Source organism: Phocoena phocoena, chromosome 5, assembly GCF_963924675.1.
Source record: "Phocoena phocoena chromosome 5, mPhoPho1.1, whole genome shotgun sequence".
NCBI classification, from domain to species: domain Eukaryota; kingdom Metazoa; phylum Chordata; class Mammalia; order Artiodactyla; family Phocoenidae; genus Phocoena; species Phocoena phocoena.
The window spans coordinates 76,691,950-76,710,127 of record NC_089223.1 but is presented as its reverse complement, the minus strand read 5'-3'; the positions used below and the strand labels follow the sequence as shown (position 1 = coordinate 76,710,127).

At 44.5% G+C, this 18,178-nt stretch overlaps 1 protein-coding gene across 1 annotated transcript in view; it reads right to left on the bottom strand.

The window, feature by feature from the left end:
- The window catches only part of RELL1 (RELT like 1), a 46,136-nt gene extending 29,991 nt beyond the window's left edge, over positions 1-16,145 (bottom strand). Inside the window, exon 1 of the mRNA XM_065878174.1 lies at positions 16,058-16,145. Coding sequence (XP_065734246.1) covers positions 16,058-16,145 — 88 coding nt within the window. The remainder of the gene's footprint in view (positions 1-16,057) is intronic.
- Positions 16,146-18,178: the final 2,033 nt, after the last annotated feature.

The following is an 18,178-nucleotide window of genomic DNA, read 5'->3' as shown; positions in this document are numbered from 1 at the left end:
GGGTGACCGGCCCTACAGAGGGAGAGAGGGATTTAGTGACTGATTCTCCAGGGGTGTGTTGGGGGTTCACCATCCCACATCCAGGGCCTCTGGGAGTTCAACCACTCTACCACCAATCACTAAGAGCAGCAAACCTCTACCGAGTGCTTATTTCTGAGCTGGGCGTCTTTACTCCCGTTATCTTTTTTTTTTTTTTTTTTTTTAATCTTCAGGACTCTTAGATAGGTCCCATCTTAGAAATGAAGACATTAAAGAACAAAGTATTGAGGTCAAGGTCACTCATCTGGGGAATGGCCAGGATTTGAACCAAGGCCTGTTGCAGGCAGGGCTCAAGCTCTCAACCAAAGCTGCTCCCTAGAAAGAAAGAAGGCAAAAAGCAGAAGCTAGCTTTTTCTTGCTTCCTGCCTGTGAGACCCCAGGCAAGTCCATTAACTTCCCAGTGCCCCAGTTTCCTCATCTCTAAAATACAGATAAACAAAAAATAAATAAAAATAAATAAATAAGTAAAATACAGATAATAATAGAATGGTTTCTGAGCAGTAATGATATGAACTTGGGTTTAGCCGAGGTCCTAGCACAGAGTAAGTGCTCAATAAACATTAGCTAGCATTGCTGTGATGCTCGTTATCAGTGGTAATAAGTGTAAACACTGCTATCCTCACAAAGCTTCCAGCTCAGCTGGGAATACAAAGCCAACAGACAGGATTAGACACTGAAGCATGTGAGCCCAACTGGAGGGACAGAGTTAAATGTGGGGGGCAGAGAAATACCTTAAACCCTGGAGGTGAGGGAGCAGCTGCCCAAGGCGGCACTGCGGGGCCCAGTCTGCAGCTCCCACAACGCTGACATCAGTCCAGTTTCTCTTCCTTCCAGGAACAGGAAGGGGTAACAATTAAACAGAAAACTACAAAAGTCCTAAATGCAGGGTTTTTCAATTAGTCACAGGTTAAGTCAGGCAGTGTTCCTGCTAGACAGGCACGTGGCCAGCCTCGTGTGAATATGGAAACTGGCGAGCAGAGATGGTATATGTGGAGGGCCACGGTCCTGTCCTGGGGAAGTCATGAAGTCCTCTGCCTGCCGGGAATTCTCCCCTGGGGCTGTTAGAGAGAGCAAAGGAACAGGAACTAAGATAGAAAATAAAGACCATTTCGGTAAAGGCAAACAAAGGCAAGATTAAACAGAAGTAATTAGGAAAACCCTAGATATAGAGAACCTGATTTAGGGGAATAAATGAACGTCAGTAGCCTGAAACTCAAATAAGAACTCTGAAAACCAGCAGCAAGGGTAAGACACCTAGAAAAATACTATTAATATTAGTCACGTACTGATGCATACTTTGTAATAATTACTATTCCAAGCACTTTACAGGTATGAACTTGTTCAACCATTACAATAACCCTATGAGGTAGGCACTATTGTTTTCAACTCCATCTTACAGATAGGAAAACTACAGCACAGAGAGGTCAAGTAGCTTATACCAGGTCACACAGCTAGCCAAGTAGCAGAAGTGAGATTTTAATCCAGGCAGCCTGACTCCAGAGCCCCATACTCTGTGCGCAATTGCCTGTGAGAGTTACCAGTTTTGATATTCAGTAAAGTTCCACAAAACGGGATTATCCATAGCTCATCTCTATGTTGAGTTAGTGTTTTGAGTAGAATAATCTATGAGTAATCGTTACTCATCTATTTCAATAAGAAACCTAGAATGAGAGAATGGTTTTCCCTAGTGAGTCAACTATTGGGAAGAGAAGGTACATTTAAGTTATAGTCTCGCCAGGTCAATTTATCTATTTTTTTTGGCATTAAACACCTATTTCAAAAGAAAAAATCCTGCTACCATTATAAGAAACAAAATCAAAAAGCCATCTGATCTACACTCCACACTGTTGAAACTGCTGATTACTTATTGAAAATCCTAAACTTCCCTTTGTTTTAAAACAACAGAAACTCTTTGTATGAAGGGATTGGATTTGCCATATCCCTTTGCCAAAATTATCGAAATTGTTAATAAAAAATGTTAAGTGAAGAAATAAACACAAAGCAGTATTTTGAGCTAACATGATCTCAGTTTTATTGAGACAAATTTTTTTTTAATTTATTTATTTGGCCGCATTGGGTCTTCATTGCTGCACATGGGCTTTCTCTAGTTGCGGCGAGCGGGGCCTCCTCTTCGTTGCGGTGCTTGGGCTTCTCATTGCAGTGGCTTCTCTTGCTTGCAGCTGTAGGTGCGAGGGCTTCAGTAGTTGTGGCTCGCGGGCTCAGTAGTTGTGGCTCATGGGCTCTAAAGTGCAGGCTCAGAAGTTGTGGCGCATGGGCTTAGTTGCTCTGCGGCATGTGGGATCTTCCCAGACCAGAGCTCGAACCCGCGTCCCCTGCATTAGCAGGCAGATTCTTAACCACTGTGTCACCAGGGAAGTCCCATCTCAGTTTTTTGAAAGAAAAAGTACCAAAATGTTTACACAAAACTACGGCACAGAGAGGTCAAGTAACTTATACCAGGTCACACAGCTAGCAAATAGCAGAGGTGAAATTTTAATCCAGGCAGCCTGGCTCCAGAGCCCCATACTCTATGCTCTATTGCCTGTTATCTCTGAGTAGTGGGATTACAAGTTATTTTTATTTTCCTTTTAGTATTTTGTATCTTTTGTTGGTGGAACTTGAGAGTATATATTTTTTTTCTTTTTTGCCTTTGAGTATTTTCTCAAATGCCTTTTTTTTTTTTAATATTTATTTATTTGGCTGCGCCGGGTCCTAGTTGCGGCACATGGGATCTTCGTCCCCGTGTGCAGGATCTTCCTTATGGAATGCAGGATATCTTAGTTGCTGGCATGCTAACTCTTAGTTGTGGCATGTGAGATCTAGTTCCCTGACCAGGGATCGAACCTCGGGCTGCCTGCGTTGGGAGCACGGAGTCTTAGCCACTGGACCACCAGGGAAGTCCCTTAAATGTCTTGATGGCAGTCACGACAGTTGTTTTTTTTTCTAAACTGCAGATAGAAAGTCAATAAGAACTTAATTCCTATTAAGTTTGAACCATATGAAACTGTTGTCACTGTAGGTCAAAAACAATAGAACATTGGTAATTTCCTGTGGTTTATCCTAATAGTAATATTAATGCTGTGGAGGTAGACCAAAGCACTGAAAATCCTTTAGTGGGAGACTACCTATAACTGCAATCCATAATACTTACGTACTAGATATTTCCACTGACTGAAGGCAGAGAAAAGGCTGTGAAATCTTTGGTCTACACCTTAGGAGAGACGGGTCAATGGAAACCACAGAGTGGTGTAACTTCTACTTTATTACACTATAAAACACAATGTAAATACATAAATAATAAGGCACTTGCCTGATAACTTTTTTTCTTTCCCACTATAATTTTTTCTTAAAGGATTTTTCAGTCTTTAAATAGTAAACTACCATAATTTCAGAGAATATTACAGCCACAATGTTTTAATATTATGCATTGATATTTCACAATAAGAAAGACTTGACTGCTTCATTTTCCAACAACTAATTCTCCATCACCAACTGGGTGTCCTGCAATGCAATTCATTTCTGACACCAATTGCCTGGAGTTAGTGCAAACCCCACGTTAGACACAGGCTGCAAATGGCATCTAACCACTTAGCCAGGCTAACCCACTACAAAGTCAGGGCTTCCCATCATCTCCCTCAGGTTCGACACTTTGCCATGATGGCTCAGAGAACTCAGGAAAGCGCTATACTTATTATTATCATTTTATTATAAAGGATACAACTCAGGAACAGCCAAATGGAAGAGATGCGTAGGGCAAAGAATTGGGGGTGGGGAGGGGAGGTAGCGCAGAGCTTCCATGCTCTCTCCAGACCCACCACCCTCCCAGCACATCCATGGGTTCACCAACCCAGCAGCTCCTTTAGCCTCCTTGTTTCAGAGTTTGTATCGAAGTTTTAAGAAATTTCACTACATAGGCATGATTAATTAAGTCACTGGCCGTTGGTGATTAACACAATCGTCAAAACCCCACCCCTCCCTGAGTTCAGGGGATACAGCTAAAAGTTCCAACCCACTATAATCATGAAGTTGCTTCCTCTGACAACCTGCCCTCATCCTGAAGCTATCTAAGTGCCCACCAAGAGTCATTCATTAGGGTGAACTCAGGTATAGTCTAAAGGCCTCATTAAGAATAACAGGGCTTCCCTGGTGGCGCAGTGGTTGGGAGTCCGCCTGCCGATGCAGGGGACGCGGGTTCGTGCCCCGGTCTGGGAGGATCCCACATGCCGCAGAGCGGCTGGGCCCGTGAGCCATGGCCGCTGAGCCTGCGCGTCCGGAGCCTGTCCTCCGCAGCGGGAGAGGCCACAACAGTGAGAGGCCCGCGTAACGCATAAAAAAAAAAAAAAAAAAAAAAAAAAAGAATAACAAAAGACACTCCTATCACTCAGAAAATTCCAAGGGTTTATGAGTTTTGTGCTAGGAACATGGGACAAAAACCAAATATATATATATACACACACACACATATATATTCACACACACACATATATATACACACAGACACATATATATAGCCTTTATTATACCACATTGACTCAAAGTCAAGAGTCTTATTTATATATCAAGGTGCATCACTGAATGACATGGAAAAGATCAACTACTTTATCATATGGTTCAAGCAAAAGAATTCTCCTTCCGTCCTTGAAGACTCCCCGCTTCCTATCCCACCGGCTCCCAGGCACTAAGACACACCAAGTCCTCTGTCTCTGTGAGCACTATGTCCATAATATGAAGGCACCTAATGTACACTAAATTACTTTCAAGTGAGTTATTTTTCCTCCCCCAAATCTATTCGGTCACGTTGTAAGAAATCAAGGGACTAAAAAAACGGACTTGCCAGAAGTGACAGAGAGATAGAGCCCCTAGCCAAGCAGGGTTTTATAAATCAACGCAGTGTTGATCTGCATGTTTTATTTAAAGACACGACCCTAAACACTGATGGCCAGCACTGCCCTCCTGACCTGGGCTTGCCCGGAGAGAGAAGAAAACAATGAGAACTTGACCAACAATAGCTAGCGCAAAAGCTGGACATGCACAACAGTCCTCTAAAAATAAATGTTACGCAATGAAGAATTCAAGAGGCAAGATGATTTATACAATTTCAGAGGACTTACTCTAGCCTTTACCATTCATGAGCACTTTCTGGCCTTCACACCACCAAGACGATTCACTGCACTTACTTCATGATTCTAATTTCCCAGCAAACTTTGAAAACTTGTTTCTATCTATATATCATATGCATTATATTAAACCTATACACTATATAGGTCATATTTGTATTACTTACAAAGGACTACATTATTCATTTGATCCTCCAAACGACTTTGAGATGTATAAAGAACAGGTATATTCATTCTCTCTCCCTCTCCTTCCCTCCCCCTCTCCCTGCCCACCCCCAACCCTCCCCCTTTTCTCCAGATGAGGAAACAGCACAGCAATCTCAATGGCCTTGTTGAAAGTACTGGGGCCATGTCTGGTACTCAGGTCTTACTCGGCTCAGCATCTGGAGCTCTTCCATCACACTGCAATGCCTGAGGGCCCTTCTGGTCCCCTATCCTCCACTGCACCCCATCCTTAGCCCCCAACTCCCTACACAGTCAAGCACCTAGTTTCAGGAGCCCCAGAGCCTAGCCTCAACCCGCCCTCTGCAGTCTCACGGGGTCTGCACTGACCTCTCCTGACCTATCTCCACACCTCTGCACAAACTGTTCCTTTTGCTGGGCTGCCATCCCCACACTCCCCTTTAAGGTCTGCTTAAAATGCCAAGTTTTAGGCTCTCAAGGCTTTTCCATCCCTTCTATCAGAAAGAAGGAAAGTCTCTCTCCTCTGTGATCCCACGTGGCACTCCGTCTGTAGGTCTCTGATGATACCAAATACATCCTCCCTTATTCTATAACAATTTGTATTCATAGCTTAGCTCCTCTCCCTTCTCAATCACAAGTTAGTAGAGAACGGAAACCACGTTTGTTGTTCATTTTATATACCCACACAACACCTAACAGTACCTCAGAGAAGGCCCTCATTTTAAAATGAATTGCATGCTGTTTGTATGGAATATCTACATGTTTTACCTGCAAAGACTATTAAGACACTGACTTGGCAATCATGCATGGGAAATGAGTTTTACCTTCAAAACCCAGCTTCCTTGGCCCTATCATCTGGCTTTAAGTGATAGCCCATGCCTCTTTTTTTTTTCCCTGTGGGTGGTTGTTTTGTGTTTTGCTTTAATAGTGGAGGAGGAGGTTGGAAAGAATTGAGGAAGCCTCAGAAGCATTCAGGCCATACAACTATATAGCACAAACATGCAAAGAAAAATGAAGGAATGCCTGTTCATTAGCCATCTGCCACTTCACCAATGCCAGGAAATTCCGGGCTGCCGTCTCTTATAATGTGAATAATTCACATGATTGTGTTGGAGACTTCCAGCTATGGAGAGCCATTGGAATATTTGAAAATTAGTGTTCCTGAGTTATATTGTCAGACAGAAAACCCAGTGAATTCTTCCAACTTCTACCCGTTACAGGAATCTCAGAGAACCGCATTATGTTTGTATGTACATGGGGGAGGAAGGATTGGCATGTTACTGATATTGAAAAGAATTTGTTGTTTGTTTGTGACCCTTACCTATCACGTGACATTTTATGTACAGGTTCTTTATAAATCTCCGACTACTCAGCTAAACTTAGCTGGCCACTTAAGAAGGGTAATGGCATAATTGTTTAATCTGTGTCTTTTCAGGAAACTGAAATAGATTTTTTAAAATATCTCCCTCATACCAAAACTTTATAAAAATCATTTCAAAATCTAATGACATGTAAATTGAATTAGTCCCTTCAAATATTTACTCTAAAAGTAAATAGACAATTCCTGAAGAATTCCTTGGATAATCACTCATTTTCCACTAAGAACAAAATCTACATTCAAATAATAAACTGCCTTAGTTTTCTCTTTCAGTAGATGGACCTACAATGGAAAAGTAAAAAAATAATAATAGTAAATAAATATAAGGCCACCCTTCCACCAGTAGCGCTGAGCATGGAGTACATGCAATTTCACATAACAACAAAGAAATTTGAGAACAATGAACATATATACAGCTTTGGCTTCCCCTCATCTAGGACTTGAATGAGACATTTCACTTCTCTTCATCTTGGTTATCCCTCTGTACATCTGTTTCCTCATCTCTACAAAACAGAATAGAGCAACCTGCTCCTCACAGAGGTTGCAAGAAATAAACCTGATCAAGTAATCAAATATTTGAGTGTGTCTTATGTGCTGCTGTCTAGTTAACACAAAACACAGTGGAAACAACTGCCTATGATTCTGTGTTAAATAACATACAATAGATCCAACATGTATTCATGGACTCGAGATGTACATTCACAGGAGATAAAATCACTGAGAATGCCTAGGAAGGGTTTCCTGGAAGTGTTATCCTATATCTCAGCTTCAAGGATGAGCAGGAAAACAGGACGACTAGCCCATGAAGAGGGGATGGATTTCCAGGTTAAGATGCTTAGACAGCATCATTTGGGAAGCAGTTAGAAATGCAAATTCTCCAGTTCCTTCCCAGACCTACAGACACTGGAGGAGGGGGGGAGCGATCTATCTGTGTTTTGACCAGCATTCTAGTTAATTCTGATGCATGCTCAAGTTTAGGGACCAATGCTATGGCTTTGCTCGGTCTCACCTCCTCTGTTCCACAACCACGTGTCCCCTTCACCTGACTAATTCCGACACTTTTACAACTATAAATTCAAACTTCATTTCCTTCAGAAAGTCTTGCTCAACCTGTATTCAACTCTCGTCCCACCCCCAGCCCCAGGTCAGGTACTCTGACCCTGTGCCATACTTTCCTTATCGAGGTAGTAATGACATTTTATCATTATTGCTTGTTTAATCATCCTCCCTGATAACCTGCGCTGGCTCCGTAAAGGCACGGACTGTGTCTATTCTGTTCGCATCACTTCATCCTAGTGTCTTGCACCCCAGTAAAGCACTTGGCTAATATTTGCTGAATGAGTAAATAATTTAAAGAATTAACCTGTGAAACGAAGGTATAAAGGAAAGGTATAAAGTATTATAAAATTGGGAATATGATATATATATACATAAAACTAATAGATGCATTTAAAGTACTGGTGTAGCAACACAACTGAATTCAGTTTGTCATTGAAAAGAACTTCTCGAATGGATTTGAGTTTTGAAAACCTTTGCACTGAAAATTTTCACTAACACTTTCAAATGTGTTGATGTTCCAGCATATTCACCTGATAAGGCAGTACTTGCTTACTTTTTTACTGTCATTCTTTTTTTCTCCTTGACCAGAGTCTCTGCCTCAGGCTTTCGGAGCAATATAGAGGATGACAGACAAAGCAGCCTCTTTCCATTTCGGGAGGGGAGAGGGGGGAGGAGACTTACAGCTAAGACTTAGGGATGATTTTGGAAAGCGTAAGTCTTCACTTTAGTATAAAGAAAACGCCTTGGGCTGAGTCAAAACACCTGGATTCCACCCCTGGCTTCTTTCCTTCCTTCCTTCCTTCATTCAAATGTTTTTAAGCATCTGCTCTGTTCCGGGTCCTGTGCTTGGATCTGGGCCTTGGACAGTGACCAAGACACACACACAGGCCCTCCCTCACCAAATCTAACGTTCTGCTCCTCGACTATGGGCTATGGCCCTTCCTGATTCCCGCTGGCTCCTGAACCTGAAGCTTCCCCATCTGCAAAGGGAGGGCTGAATTATAAGAGGAACGCTGAGTCCCCTCTGACGCTAACATTACGTGACTAAGAACAACACAATTACTCACAGGAGTCAGTTAGCCAAAGTCATTCTCCTCAGGGCCTGCTCACCCCAGATCCAGAGAGCTGAGAAACCGGGCCCCGGAGCGTGAGGACCAAGTGCAAGTATAGACCTTGCCAGAAGCAGCAAAGCGGGGTCCACTGAGGTGGAGAGACAGCTTTCACACAGTGGGAAGCATCCTAGACAGAGTAAAGAACCCCCTTAAGACCTGGCTAGTCTGACTCAGTATCCGTCTGCTAAATAAGCTTTGAGGAGATCGTCAGCCTTAATGCTACAGGGTTCTACCTCCTCATTCCAGCATGTGTTTCCCCCGCACCACCAAGCAGCTAACTCAATTTCCTACACTACCTGGAGAGAGCATCCGATCCCACAAGTTAAGGGCTCAGACCCAAAGACTCCCCACCGCACTCCCCAGCCCCCCATCCGTCAGACGCCAATGCTAAGTCCAGGTTGTCACCTGTACTTCTGATCAACTGGCTATAGATTGAAGGTTCCAATGACCCCCTCCTTGAGTTCAATTAATTTGCTAGAGTAGCTCACAGAACTCAGGGAAACATTCTGCTTACTAGATCATCAGTTGATTATAAAAGGACACAACTCGGGAACAGAGGGGAGAGGTGCACAGGGCAAGGGATGGGGAAAGGGGTGGGGTTTCCGTGCCCTCTGGGTGCGCTACTCTCCACACATCTCTTTACGGTCACCAACCCAGAAACTCATCAAGTCTTGTTATTCAAATTTTTAAAGCACTTAATCTGTGGCCCTCCTCCTGCCTCCTCCCCTTCCCTCTGGGAAGAGGTGGCTGGGTGAGGCTGTAAATTTCAACCCTCTACTCCCACCCTCCTTCAGGTGACCAGCCCCATCCTGAGGGTATCAGGGGTACCACCCTAAGTCCCCTCATTAGCATTCGCTCAAAGGGGGCTCCTCACAAAGAAAAGACACTCCTATCATTTAGGAAATCCCAAGGGTCTGAGGAATTTTGCATCATGAACTGAGGACAGAGACTAGATATATGTCTTATTACACATATATTATACATACATATATTATATATTATATATATTTCTAATTATATTCTACTTCAACATAACATTCACCGGTGAACAATGAGAAGATGAACAATGACCAGTTCAACGCTGGATAATCAAACAGGATGTCAACGGGATGATTACACCAATCCTAGGGGAAAACTGTCAAAACTTTGTGACTGTAGCTACAGATCCACCGGCTAAAGAAAAACCAGTTGGTGAATTTTTCAAAATTCTTCCCAAAGAAACTGCCACATTCTACCTACCCTTATAAAGATTAACGGTTTCTTTCTTTTTTTCCTTTTTTCATCTGTTGCCTAATTTTGGTAGCTAATGGCTCAGCCCCACATATCCCCTGCACCCCGAGAGAGCTCCCTGCCAGGCTCACTGGTCCCTACTCCTCCCCTGGCACCTTGGCGCTGCCCAACTTGCTTCCTCAGCCTCGTGCCCATGACACCGCAGCCTCAGCAGCCTGGGCTCGGGAGCCATATGAGTCAGGGGACACCTCAGGCAACGGCAGAGAGCCCGAAAGGAAAATTCTGGAGCGGCCAGCAACTTTGTCCCATCTGAGAGCTATGACAGGTAGTATTTGGTTAAGGACAAAGTAATAATAATATATTTTTTTAGCATTTACTACATGCCAAACACTGCGCAAGGCACCCTTATATTTTTATCTCATGTAATTGTCACAACGATGCCAATGAGGCAACTCTGCCATATTTTCTCCACAACACAGATGAGGAAAGTGGCTCAAAGATTTCTTTGCCCTCTGTACAATAGGCACTTTCTTAGTAGTTGGAATGCAGTTATACCCAGGGGTGTGCAAACAAAATGGGGGCAGGGGAGAGTCGGGAAGAACTGGAAGCTGTTTGGGATCCTGAGATGAACAAAGACAAGAAGGCAGGAAACTTGGGGCACGGCAAAGGGGGGATAGAAAATCCCTGAGTTCAACAAGTTTGGCACAAGGATCCTCAAGGTGAGATGACTGGGCACGGGAACTCAGTTTGCCTGGGGTATCCACCACCCTCTACCAACCTTCCCTCCCCAAAAAGTCCCTTGGGCGGATTCCGTTTCTTTTCTCCCTTACAAAGAAAGCTGTGTCAATAACTGGCAGAGGAAAGCAGAGTTTCCATTATAATGGGCACCCATCACTAAACCCACCTAGAACAGACGAAACCTCAGCTTTGCCAAAGTATCTTTGCTTTATTAGATTCCCCACTAAAATACCAAAGCAGTGCTTCTTTTCACGAAGTGCCACTCATTTGAGGAGTTCTTTTTCTCCATAGGGTATTTTACTATTTTGAGCAGTTTTACACTTGGCTGCCCGCAAACAAGAGCAGATGAGTCACGAAAGAGGAAATGCAGGACCATAATCCCTTATCTGAAAACCTGGAGGTCAGATGTGCCTCGAAATTCAGACTTTGTAATTCTAGAAAGGTAACAATGCATTTAGCACACATTATGTAACACTCAGAAATCAAACTCATTAATATTACTGCAGCCAAAACTTAGCAATATTCACACTGGTTCAGGTTAGGTTTCACCCACCAAGGAAGTATGCAAAAAGCCTCAAAAATCTTCTGGTTTTCGGAGTTTTTCAGATTTCAGAATTGTTCGTAAAGGATTACAGGCATGTGCAAATGGCTCAAATATTATACTAGAAGAAAATAGTCAACCTATTAGTAATCAAAGACATACACATTTAAACAATCAAGGTATAAATTTTTGCCTTACAATTTAGCAAATATGTTTTTCAGAGAAAATGCCAATGGTATGAAAAGTGAGTCTTTTGACCACTGCTGTGAGAATGTAAACTGGAACAACCTTCAGGTCACTAAGGTTGGTGGCATCAATGGCCTCAAACATGAATACCTTTGACCCCAACATTGCCTTTTCAGGAACCCATTTTCTATGGAAGTCATCGATATCCAGACAAAGTTTTGCATAGATGTTCACTAAACAATGACTTTTAAAATTCATTTAAAAATAATTAGCGGGGCTTCCCTGGTGGCGCAGTGGTTGAGAGTCCACCTGCCGATGCAGGGGACACGGGTTCGTGCCCCGGTCAGGGAAGATCCCACATGCCGCAGAGCGGGAAAAAAATTAGCAAAAACTAAAATCTAAAATGGAAGCACAGTGAGGTAGAAGACAGAGAACCATGTAATGGAATATTATGCAGCCACTTTGTGAGTGTGTAGGGAAATGGAGAAACCTTTAAGTATAACATTAGGTAAAAAATGCCAGGTAAAAAAGTATCTTTGCATTATGATCCCCTCCAAGTAGAAAATACATACAAAGAAGACCAGAATGAAATAGGCTGACAGTGACAAGTGTCTTGGAGTAATGAGATCATGCGTTATTCTCTCCCTTTCCCCCAAAACTTTAGATCTTTTGGGGAATTATCCAGAAATACCAGGAGCACTGTATTTTAGCTGAGGAGAAATGGGGAAAAAAGGTTTGGCTACTTAACTCCCAGTCAATGGCAGCAAACTCATGAATCTGAGGTGTCACTCCAGACTTTATATACTTACAATGAACCTATGACTGCAAAACCATCACCACTTCCAGAATGAAAACATGTGTGGTCTACATTTATTAGACAGTTGTTTGGTTGACATTATAAGTCTAGTCTAATGGGCACTTTGGGTAAGAAACACAGGAAAAAAGATACACAGGATAGAAGATATATACCACTCTGCCATTTGCCAAGACCTTTCAGAGACACCAGCTCATTTGCTCCTCACTAGCAGCCAGTAAGGCAGAAAAAGATAGGGGTTGGCACACACCCATTTTCCAGGCAAGAAAATGGAGGCAGAGAGAGCCACACTCCAGAAAGCGGCAGGCGCACTTCACTTCCAGGGTTCTGACTTAGAGCTTGGTGCTCTTTCTACTCTATCATGCCATTACCCTATTAATGATTCTTTATAAATATCTTACAGTAAAAAGAAATTCCTCACTCTAAAGAAAAACAAAATGATTTGGTAACAATAATAGGCCTCAGAATTGAATATATGTGAGTCCACGTCAAAATCCAACTTACACAGGTAAGTGACTTTTTCAAGTTAACTTCTCAGAATTCAAATTCCTCATCTATACATGGAGGAATAAAACTATACAGCTGACAGGATGTTGTAAGAATTAAATGATCTGAGTACTTAGACCAGAGCCTGCCACAAAACAGGTATAATAAACACTGCATTCCTTCCTCTGAAAAGGGCCCACAGTGTACTAACTGCAGATTCCAATTTTAGCCAGACTCACTGTTTTCCCTGCTTTCAGCAGCCCACCAAATCTTTAGAATTTCCGAAGTAACTGCCCTAAAATTCTCAGAAACAACTCAACATAATAGTTTTAACCAATGACAATTTAAATCATGTTTTTTTCGGTGTCAAATAACAACTCTTTTGTCCCAATGTGTAATTAAACTTGAACATCAGAGACAAATTTTTAAAAAGTAACAATGAAAACTTTTTTCTCTGTCACCTGGGGCTTTGGTCTCTCTCATTCAAATGCGACTACTGAAACTCCCAAATAGTTTGATTTATTTGGGGGCGGGGATGGGGTGGGGATGGGGAGATAGGGAAGGACAGGCACCACTCGATTTTTGCATTTTCTCTTTAAATGAAATTTGGGCAGGGAAGCCCAAGCTCCAAGGAGTGCCTTCTCAAAACATTCTGTCCACTGACTAAGATTAATGTAAATATACAGCTAGGCAGGTACCTGGCCAAAGGAGAACCCAAAATTTAATAAAGCTTATCGTTAGCATCTAAATGAGGAATCAGGAGGCTGGATGGAAGCCCACAGAGCCCCAGGAGAGGGCACCTCTCATTCACCAGCCCCTGGTCCTTTTCAGCCCACTCTTTACTCAAAGGCCATGCCCACTGTCTGCAGAGAAACTAAGCCCTAAGTAACCAGAGAAGTTAAAAGACATAAATAAGCCAAGATGTGGAAAACCATCCCTTCTGGTGCTGGTGGTATATAGTTTCGAATGCTGCTTAATGAGAAGCTTAATGAGATTCTTAAGCTTAATGAGATTATTCTACTAGGCAGGAAGTCAGAGACTTTGCCACTACCCACTGTGCACTTAACTGTCCTTCTTTTCTCTACTTCCCATCTTCTGATAACCCCATGTTTACAATATTATGATGTCCTAAACTCCCTATCTTAGAATCTCAACAAGACGGCTGAAGGTGATTTCTTTTCTATTTTCTCTCTGGGGAGCAGTGCAGTATAGTGCAAAGAGAATGAACTTTGGAATCAAGCAGGCTGGGTTATCAAAGATAAAGATACTCACAGACACACATACACACACACTCCCCTCCTAGTGATTCTGCTTCTTGGACTGAATGCTGACGGATACACTAGCTATGTGATGTTGGGCCAACTGTTTAATCTCTCTGGGCCTCAGGTGCCTCACTGGAAATAACTTCACAGAATTGAGAAATAAGTATAAAAATGAATATAAAGTGCCCAGCTCAAAGCTTGACACATAGCAGGCACTCAACATTACTCCCCATCTTTCTCCCTACTTCCCTAAAACATTCCCTACAAACATTAACACCGTCTTAGATTCCACGGGGGACCAGATGTTGGCTGGTCAGGGCATCTTTTCATCACAAAACAGGTCTCAAGTCACACTGGCACATTTGTACTCTGTACCCTTTCCTTTTTAGATACCTCATTCTTCTAAAGTGTTATACTGTGTAATTAAGAGTTTTGTCATCACACTCCAGTCCTGAAAGCTGTGTGTTGCTCAAAGGTCCATCAAAACACAAACTCGCTCTACAGATGATTTCTCCTGCTATGACTGATGACATGCATCATGTGCTGAATTATTAACAGTTTCCCTCCCAGGTCAAGCTCTTCAAATTCTGGAGCAACTGACTCTAGCCCTCTAAGTACTGTCTACAGCCTGGGGTCCAATTGGAACCTGATGATGCCTCTACCTGTCTCAGCAATGAAACGCAGGGTGAAAACCAAAATCTCCCATCCAATAAGACATGTCACTAGTGGCCATTTCCTCAGGGTGGATGGCTGAAGGAAATACAGATCTGCTAATAAAGACTCAGGAGACATATGTTCCCTTCCTAACGTATTCTGATTTCTACGAAAAAGTGAAGGCCAGAGTGATAAGCCAGTTTAAAAGCTGTAAGCAAGTGGATTCTTCTTAGGAGTGAAGAGCAGTATATGTGTTTTTATGGAGGAGATAGTTATGGTTGGAAGGCTTCCAGTTATTGCTTATTATTTGGACTGAAGAGGAGCTGCTCAAGCTTGGAAGAGCTTGCTGACGTAAGATTCCAGGCTCTAGTAACCCCAGCTGGACAAGAAGCTATACGTTTTGTTTTTTTTTTAACTACTGCTGTAAGGTAGCAGTTAAGAGGGGGCTCGGTGGTAAGGAATCCCTTGTGTCTATAATTATAAAAACAAGAGTGTGAGAAGGGACTTCCGTAAAAGTTACACCTCCTCTTAGATTTCAATTAAAAACTGCTCCAAGTTCATCATTGGGGACAGCATTTTATCATCTCTGCTGGTGGCTTCCTGCTCTGACCACAGAAGGTTCCTTTTGTGGTGACAGGAATCAACTCAAAGAAGAAAAACAAAAAGGTAAGTTTACAAACGCGCCTTCCGTTTTTCCAAGCCTGACTTATCCAGGATATGTGGGAGGAAACCAGAAATCCCCAACCTGTTACAGAATCCATCAACCACGAAAATAAATTAAAACTTGGAAAGGAAAGAAATTGTAACTCCTCAAGGTTTTAAGATTTAAAAAAAAAAAAAAAGGAGGGGGGGAAGGCGGCGACAGCGCACCCGGTGCCCGGTGTCACGATCTTCCGTTCGCGGGGCCTTTGAGGACAAGGGCAGGAAAGGGGTCCGCAGGGCTCCAGGTTGCTGGGCCCGGGCGGAAGGGCTCCCGAGGAAGGCAAGAGCCGGCCGGGTCCCTACACGCCAGACAGCTCAGAGGTGGGGCCGGGGCGTAACAGGTCCTCCGAGGAGGGAAGGCGGGAGCCGAGCAGGCTGGGAGGGACGGGAGCCATCTCCACGCGCCGCGCCCGGCCCGGGCCACCCCCAGACAGCCAGATGTTCAGCGCCGGGATCCTACGGCTGTGCCAGGACCAGGGCAGCTCGAGGAGCAGCGGGACTACAGTCCCGATCCCTCGCCTCCTCCTGCGCGCCCCGGCTGCTACAGGGTACTCACCCGGGGCCACGAGAGGCGAACTCACGGCGCCTCCCACGAAGACAGCTGCGGCGAGGACAGCGGACTCCAGGAGTCCCGGCGGAGCCATCGCCGCGGCCCTTCGCCCTCCTTCCCCGGGGCGCCCCGTCCCGGGCTCCGGCACGAAGAGCAGCTCTGGAGCCCGCGCGCTGACAGACTGTCTGGGCTCAGCCCCCGCGCGCTGTGCACCCCGCCCCACCAGGGACCCTCCCCTCAGGCCCCACCCACCTCCTCTCGGCCCTGCCTCTCCCAGTTTAGCCCCCGGCTCCGCCCGCACTGGCAGGAGGCACATCCAGCGACCCCGCCCCCGGACCCGCCCACCTCAGCCTGGTCCAGCCTCTCCGCTTCGCCCCGGCTTCCTTTCCAAGTCCGTCCGCAGCTCCCGCCTCCCGGATTAGGCCATGGCCCCGCCCCGTACCCCGCCCACTGGGCGAGGCCCCTCCTGTCCGCTCGCTCGTTCTCTTTCCCAGACCCTCTGTACAGCAGCCGCCCACATAGTGCGGGAGCCCGGGGTCGGGGCAGGGTCGCCGGGGCTTGACCTCCAGGGCGCTGGGACTAGGCGGGTGTGGGAAGAGGAAAAAGAGCAGGTCAGGAAGCTCTGGACGGGTGGACATGGCCAGCACTGGAATGGGCACGATCTTCTTCCTCTGTTGGCGTTATCTATTCAGCTGGCATTCCCCTAGGTGACTGGTCCGGGGAGGAGCGCTGCGCGGGATGTCAAGTTCCAATTTTTAAAAATGAGAAAAGCCAAATCATTTAAACTTCTTCCTATCTCCACTTCCATTTAAGCTGTTCCTATTGGGGGAAAAAACCTCTACATACCTCCAGGAACAAATTGCCTATTTAAAAAAATGCTGTGCCCACATTGCACCTTGCAAATACTTCTACGAAGTAACTCTTCAAGTGCCTGGTCACTTATTATCTCCTTGTATCGTCCTGCCAGCTCTGTGAGGTAAGTAGTATCCTTATTTCACAGGCTAGGGAGTAAAACCCCGATGGCCAGGCCACCGTGATAAATTGGGATTAGCTCTTCATTGTGTTTGCTCACCACTGTGCCCTCCCTGCCTAGCTCAATGACAGCATACACTAAGTAGGAGATCAGAAGTGGTTTTTGAAGTTGAATCATCATGACGAGCAGCAATTGGAGTCAGGGTCTTTCTATGCATAGTTCCCTCTTTACTGCTCTTTAGAGATTCCTTCTGAAATAAGGCAGTCAGGCCTTGAACAAATGTTCAAGAACACCAGCAAGAGGAGGGAGTGGGCATTGGAGGTTTTCACAGAACCAGGCTCTTCCTTGGCCTGTCAGCCTCAGATTTTCAAAGGAGTACTCTTTCATCTCCTCGCTGAGTTCTCTATACAGTCCACTAGACTCTTACACGCATTTGCACTGATGTGGGAATTCCCAGAAGCTCAGGCCACTACAGATGGCTGGAGCCGAAGGATGGAGCCTCTGCCGTTTGAAGCCAAAGGAGGGCACTGTGTTTCCTTTGCACAGTTGTCTGCACATCCTCAGTCTGGCAGGTGAAGCAGTTTTATACCAACACAAATACAGAGTGGCTGCAGGGGAAAGAAAGAGGTCCATGTGGGATTCTAACTAAAAAAAAATGAAAGAGTCCTGGTCCTAGAAATTAAACACACACCTATAAAGCCAGTCCTGGTTTTGGAACTTAGAATGTAGCCAAATGATTGGACCAAGATATCTATTCAAAATGTAAAATATCATTTTAAAAATGGTGTTTCACTCTTTCTCACAGATTGAACTTACTATTAAAAAGACAGGGCCGGGCTTCGCTGGTGGTGCAGTGGTTGAGAGTCTGCCTGCCGATGCAGGGGACACGGGTTCGTGCCCCGGTCCGGGAAGATCCCACATGCCGCGGAGTGGCTGGGCCCGTGAGCCATGGCCGCTGAGACTGCGCGTAACAGTGAAAGGCCTGCGTACCGCAAAAAAAAAAAAAAAGGACCATTTTTAACAGCCTATTTGAATTGGATGTCTGTGGCTCTCCAGAAATAAGAGTACAATCCAGTAATTAAAGCTAGAAGCAACCTTAGTAATCATCTACCAAGCCACTTATTTTACAGATGAGAGACAGTTAAGTGACTTGC